The sequence below is a fragment of the Saccostrea cucullata genome, unplaced genomic scaffold, assembly GCF_032062105.1.
Source record: "Saccostrea cucullata isolate Sc308-1 unplaced genomic scaffold, CSIRO_AGI_Scuc_v1 ctg2189, whole genome shotgun sequence".
NCBI lineage: Eukaryota > Metazoa > Mollusca > Bivalvia > Ostreida > Ostreidae > Saccostrea > Saccostrea cuccullata.
The window spans coordinates 117,469-124,385 of record NW_026918814.1 but is presented as its reverse complement, the minus strand read 5'-3'; the positions used below and the strand labels follow the sequence as shown (position 1 = coordinate 124,385).

The 6,917-nt window shown below is 35.0% G+C and overlaps 1 protein-coding gene across 1 annotated transcript; it reads left to right on the top strand.

Annotated features, from left to right (window-relative positions):
- The first annotated feature begins 545 nt into the window (after positions 1-545).
- On the top strand, positions 546-6,316 carry LOC134271592 (uncharacterized). The gene is made up of 3 exons (XM_062753797.1): positions 546-1,188; positions 2,367-3,459; positions 6,070-6,316. Exons 1-3 carry the CDS (start codon positions 546-548, stop codon positions 6,314-6,316), a joined length of 1,983 nt encoding a protein of 660 aa, XP_062609781.1.
- Positions 6,317-6,917: the final 601 nt, after the last annotated feature.

Below are 6,917 nucleotides of genomic sequence, written 5' to 3'. Positions count from 1 at the left end.
TAGTGAAAACCCAATCATAAATATGTGTGTTTTTTTGCTGTTGAATTTTTAACCGGTTTCATAATCAAAATTCCACGACCCGGCTCAGTTTTCAACGGATTAGGGTCTAATTTCAACACCTTTGGTCTCAGTATTCAACGTTGAAAAATGACCCCCGGGTCAATTTTCAACCCGGGTCAAAATTCAACGTTTCACCGGATAATGAAGCATCCGGATATCTTTGGTCTGTATATCTGAAGGTCCTCTGTATATCCCTGGTAATTAAAAGTATTAATTGAATGACAGTAAAAATCAAATGCTCTAATGACTACCCTGCTTCTTGAATTTTTATAAACAATTCGATATCTGTATCATACAGGTACTTTTATTAATGGATGCAATTTATATTTTGATCAGTTTAACTTTTGATATTTTTAAGGGGAAACAAAATGTATAATAACGTATAAATAGAATTTGCTCATCTGTTATTTGAAAGGACTGTGAAATACTGAATTATGAATTAAAAAATTTCAGATTGTGAATTGATTTTCTTGAAATCAAAAGAAATGGCCTCTGGACCAGACCCTGGCGGCCGTTCTAGGTTTGCTAAACTTGGGATGGCAATAAACGAAGAAATGACCCAGGCCTGTAGAGACGTCTTAGAAATGGAGGTACCTCCTGGTCTTGTCTACAACAAAGTGAAAGCATCGTCAATTTATAAGAAAATACGCCCCGAACAAGAACTTTCTCTTATAGGCGCCAAAACAGATGGTTATAAAAAATTTGATATTACATTGTTATATACACTGATAAGAAATATATGTACAAAGATTCCACGTCCAACAAAAAGTTGGGGTGGGAACGCGATGCCGTCTGTAGGAGAAACAACGATAGGTGATGATATTGAAAGGATCAGGATGATAAGAAACAACATGTTTGGACACATAAGCTCGGCTTCTACCTCACAGACAGAGTTTGATGACACGTGGGCAATTATAACTGATGTCTGCCAAAGACTGCAAACGTACACAAACAAAGACTACATGTCTGGACTGAATAATATTCAAAGTCAGGCCCTAGAAGAGGAGTACGAAACAACAGTCATTGAAAAACTTAGGGAAGATTATCAGAATAATCAATCTCTAATGGAAAAGATATCTTCTCTCGAAAAGGATTTGCAAGAATTGAAAAAAAAGTCAGAAAACGAAGGTGACTATAATAAATACTGTCATTAAAATATTTACTACATACGATATACATGTATGGTAGAGACTAGTGTTTCATGCTAACATGACAAATACATTTCTCAATAGTAGTAATTTGGAATACTTTTCCTTAAGATTCTTGAAATTTGAACAAAAGTCTGTTAAGCAAGAAAATCTCCATGATACCTACGAGACGTCAGAACTATGGTGCAATCTATAATGATCGATTAATTGCAAAAATGTCTGTCTTGTTATCGGGAAAGACGTAAACAAACTACAAAACTTAAGGCCTGCATATATACCATGGTGTTGTTACATGGCGGTGTTGAAACTGAGACGCCCTTGGAAGCCCCTTCTTCTAGGAAACCATGCTGTAATTGTAGAAGAAAACTTTCTCCGGATATTTTCATATACCTGTTGTAAAACTTCGTATACCACTAGATATAGAGTCAGACTTCTCCAGTTAAAGGTCTTTAACTTCATTTAATCTTGTTTTAAGAAGTACGTGTACAACAATCACTCTATATGAATCTTAAATATACTTACCAAACATTCACAGCGATGCATTCACCAAAAGTGGTGGAGATTAACTTATCCCTGACCGCCCATTTATCTGTTTGTCATGTTGTATATTTATTAATTAACTAGAGTGAAAAAAAGAGCAAATTTATCATGTTGGTAAGTTAACATATTAATTTCCCAAAGTGAATTTTGATTTTCAGATTAATAGGCCGATTTACTGCATTTCTGTCTATGTAAAACACATAAATTACCGTAAGATATCTAACAAAAAAACTTACGTGCAATGAAATTTTATATTATTTTGCTTGAATTAGATAATAACCCCATTCTCCTACTTTTTTTCTATTAAATGGATAAGAATCCTTTCAATTTACTTTTTTGAACTTCATCATATACCACAATTTAAAGTCAATACATATATTTGTTTCTTTTTCCGATTACTTTAAATTACATACTTTCTTGTAGTAAATATATGTATTATTTGCAATAAACAGTGCAACAGTATGTTTCAATACTTCATTCAGATTCGGTTGAATTTAAAAGAACAATCTTAGTTGACAATTATACAGTTTTTCCAAAAAAATACAATTTGATTTATCAATTTCTTATTTTCTGTTTTTTATACTTATTCTCTTCAAAAAATAAAAACATCTTTTTCAGAAAACCCTCTGGTACAAGAGATTCTGGACAACTGGCGACAAGACGATAATGCCTTCATCCCTACAAGAGCTAGTGAAGTGGTTCAAGAAAAGCTTAAAAGTCATAACCTTATCACTGTGGTTGGAAATTCTGGGTCCGGAAAATCTGCAATAATTCAACATATTGCACTTATTCTAAAGAAGGAGGGATGGGATGTCATACCAGTGGATAATGTTGAAGAAATTAAAATTATCTGTTCAACTGAAGTCTCAAAAAATCGGATACTATTTGTATTTAATGATCCTTTAGGTACGGAGTCGGTAGATGAAATTTTATATCACTCATGGAAAAGGTTAGAGAAAACGCTTGAGATTTGCTTGAAGAAAAATAAACTATTGATATCATGTAGAAGATGCGTCTTTTATGACAAGAGAGTCAAGGGTATTTTATTAGATGAATCCACTGCAGTAGAAATTGACAACAAAGAAAATGGACTGACGGTTGAAGAGAAAAGAGCAATTTTTAATCAGTATTCACCGAATCTGAATTTATCCGAAGGGGTTGTTACTGAAATAATCAAAACGGAAGCTTACTTCCCATTACTTTGTAAACTTTTTTCAAGGAAGGCAACCCACAAAGAAATGGGTGTTGACTTCTTTAAAAATCCGTACGGATTTATTAAAAATGAAATAGAAGTTTGGAAGAAAACAGACAAGAAAAGATTTTGCTCACTAATCTTGATAGTAACTTTCAAAAATAATTTGAAAATCGATTCTGTTGTAAAAAATGATATTTCCTTAAGGAAATTCAAGGAAATTTTAGGAATGTGTGACTTACAAGAAAACACACATATTTCAGTCATTCGTAGCACTCTACATGAACTGAAAGGATCTTATGTCAAACGTGTCGGAAATGCTTTCCAATTCCTTCACGACTTTATTATGGAGATAACGACTCTGGTGTTTGGTGTTGATTGTCCACAAGAGATAATACAATACGCAGACAGTGGTTTTCTGCGACGAAGGGTGAGAATAGAAGACGATACAGAAGAGGAAGATCGCGATCCCTTCACTGTTTACCTGCCTGAAGAGTATATTGATGATCTTGTGGACAGGTTTGTCATTGACATCCAAACAGAACACGTCGTAGATGTTGTACTCAATCCATGTTTACGAAATAAAAGTGTAGTGAAATCTTTTAAGGAAAAGCTTGATTCACCCGAAAAACTTCTTCTTCGAATTAAATTGAAAATAGACGGATCGGAATTTTTAAAATTTTTTGAAAACTCTAGATCTGTTTTTTCAAGACTACTTTTCCTTAAAGCTGGATTTGAAACGTGTGCTTTGATGGGACTTGTCTTATTTTGTCATACTGAAATTTCTTCATTTTTCTTAAAACTTATCCCTGAAACGAAGTTAAAAGAATATCCCATATTTTCTGCTATATGTGCGAATGGCGATTTAAGCCTGCTGAATTTTCTCAGCGAAGAATACAAAAAAACAGGGCTGCAAGAAAAATGGAATTCATATTTACCAATTCACACAGCCTGTATATTTCATAATTGTTCAATAACTGAAGAATTAGTTAAGCTCAGTTGTGACTTACATAAGTTTGACAACAATGAAGGCTTACCAAGTCCGTTGTTATTAGCTGCTGCAAATGATACCGGACATCTGAAAGAAGCAGGTATGGATACAGATGGTGACGAAATGCGTAATAAAACTGTAATCTGTTTATTAAACAATGGTGCAGACATCAATTTATGTACCAATAATGGAATCAGTCCTCTGTATAAAGCTTGTCAAAATGGACATCATAGCACGGTACAACTGTTACTGAACAACGGTGCCGACATTAATTTATGTGATGATAATGGAGTCAGTCCTTTTTATATAGCTTGTCAAAATGGACACGATAGCACGATACAAGTGTTACTGAACTGCAGTGCCGACATCAATTTATGTAAAAAGAATGGGGTCAGTCCTCTTTCTGTAGCTTGTCAAAATGGACATCATAGCACGATTCAATTGTTACTGAACAACAGTGCCGACATTAATTTATGTGATGATAATGGAGTCAGTCCTTTTTATATAGCTTGTCAAAATGGACACGATAGCACGGTACAACTGTTACTGAACAACGGTGCCGACATCAATTTATTTGAAAAGAAAGGAACCAATCCTCTTTATAAAGCTTGTAAAAATGGAAATGATAGCCTGGTACAAGTGTTACTTAACAACGGTGCCGACATCAATTTATGTGATAATGATGGATTCAGTCCTCTTAATGCTGCTTGTAAGAAGGAGCATGCTAACACAGTTCAATTGTTACTTAACAACGGTGCTGACATAAATAATTGTACCAAGGATGGAATAAGTCCTCTTTATAATGCATGTCTTAATGGAGATGAAAGCACGGTACAACTGTTACTGAACAACGGTGCCGAAGTCAATTTATGTGATAATAATGGATTCAGTCCTCTTTATATAGCTTTTGAAAATGAAAATGATAGCACAGTACAACTGTTACTTAACAACGGTGCCGACATCAATTTATGTGATAATGATGGAATCAGTCCTCTTCAATTAGTTTGTTATAAGGGAAATCATAGATTATTACAACCGTGTTTGAACGAAGGGGTTATCATGAATTTTTATGAGTATAAAGGCATGACTTGTACTGCACATTTTGAAAATGGAGATGATAGCAAGGTGCAACTTTTACTGAACAACGGTGCCGACATAAATTTATGTGATAATGATGGAATCAGTCCTCTTCATATAGCTAGTTATATTGGAAACGAAAACACGGTACAACTGTTACTGAACAACGGTGCCGACATCAATTTATGTAAAAATAATGGAGTCGCTGCTCTCTCTTTAGCTTGTCTAAATAGATATAATAATACGGTACAACTGTTACTGAATAACGGTGCCGACATCAATTCATGTGATCATGATGGAATCACTGCTCTCTCTTTAGCTTGTCGACATAGACATGAAAGCACGGTACAATTGTTACTGAACAACGGGGTTAGCATCAATTTGTGTGATAATGATGGAACCAGTCCTCTTCATTTAGCTTGTGAAAATGGTGTTGATAGCATGGTACAACTGTTACTGAACAACGGTGCTGACATAAATAATTGTGCCAAGGATGGAATAAGTCCTCTTTATAATGCATGTCGTAATGGAGATGAAAGTACGGTACAACTGTTACTGAACAGTGGTGCCGAAGTCAATTTATGTAATAATGATGGAATCGGTCCTCTTCATGTTGCTTGTATAAATAGACATGATAACATGGTACAACTGTTACTAACCAACGGTGCCGACATCAATTTATGTAATAACGATGGAATCGGTCCTCTTCATTTTGCTTGTCTAAATGGACATGATAACATGGTACAACTGTTACTGAACAACGGTGCCGAAATCAATTTATGCCCAAAATGTGGATTCAGTCCTCTTCATTTTGCTTGTCTAAATGGACATGATAACACGGTACAACTGTTACTGAACAACGGTGCCGACATCAATTTATGTGATAATGAAGAAGGCGATAGTCCTCTTTCTATAGCTTGTCAAAAAGGACATGATAGCACGGTACAACTGTTACTGAACAACGGTTCTTACATTAATTTATGTGATAATGAAAGAAACAGCCCTCTAAATATAGCTTGTCAAAATGGACATGATAGCACGGTACAACTGTTACTGAACAGTGGTGCAAACGTCAATTTATGTAATAATAATGGATTCAGTCCTCTTCATGTGGCTTGTTATATTGGATATGATAGCACAGTACAATTGTTACTGAACAACGGTGCGGACATCAATTTATGTGACATTGTTGGAGACAGTCCTCTAAATGTAGCTTGTCACATTGGACATGAAAGCACGGTACAACTTTTACTGAACAACAGTGCCGACATCAATTTAGGTAACAAGAATGAAAGCAGTCCTCGTTAAATAGCTTGTCAAAATGGACATGATATCACGGTACAACTGTTACTGAACAACGGTGCCGACATTAATTTATGTGATAAAGACTGAAGCAGTTCTCTTTGGATAGCTTGTGAAAACTCACATTGCAGCACCATTGAACTTCTATTAAATTCAGGTACTGATGTAAATTTATGTAATAAAGGTAACTGCAGTCCGCTGTTCCTAGCTTGTTTCAATGATGATGACAGCCTGGTTAAACTTTTATTGAACAATGGGGCAGACTTCAATTTATGTGACAAGGAGGGAACCAGTCCTCACTACATAGCCTGTGAAAACAGACATTACAGCACAGTCCAATTATTTTTTAAAAATGATGCTTGCGTTAATATATGCAATAAGGACAACAAGAGCCCACTGTATATAACATTCTTATATGGTCATCACAGTTTGAACTTTTACTACAGTATGGTGCTGAGTTTTTATTCTGACGATGGATTCAGTTTTTATTCTGACGATGGATTCGGTTTCTAAATACCAAGTGCGATCACATTACTTCTGAGATATGGAGCAAAAGTAAATTTAAGCTTTGACAATAGGTTGCAAAAATGAGCGGGATACTATCATA

What these genes read in the sequence shown, in the direction of transcription:
- LOC134271592 (XM_062753797.1), top strand. Translation starts at nt 546, where the DNA reads ATGGCCTCTGGACCAGACCCTGGCGGCCGTTCTAGGTTTGCTAAACTT. An exon ending in AAAAAAGTCAGAAAACGAAG is followed by an intron (nt 1,189 to 2,366) that starts GTGACTATAATA and finishes CATCTTTTTCAG; the next exon opens with AAAACCCTCTGGTACAAGAG. An exon ending in ATTGATGATCTTGTGGACAG is followed by an intron (nt 3,460 to 6,069) that starts GTTTGTCATTGA and finishes GTTACTGAACAG; the next exon opens with TGGTGCAAACGTCAATTTAT.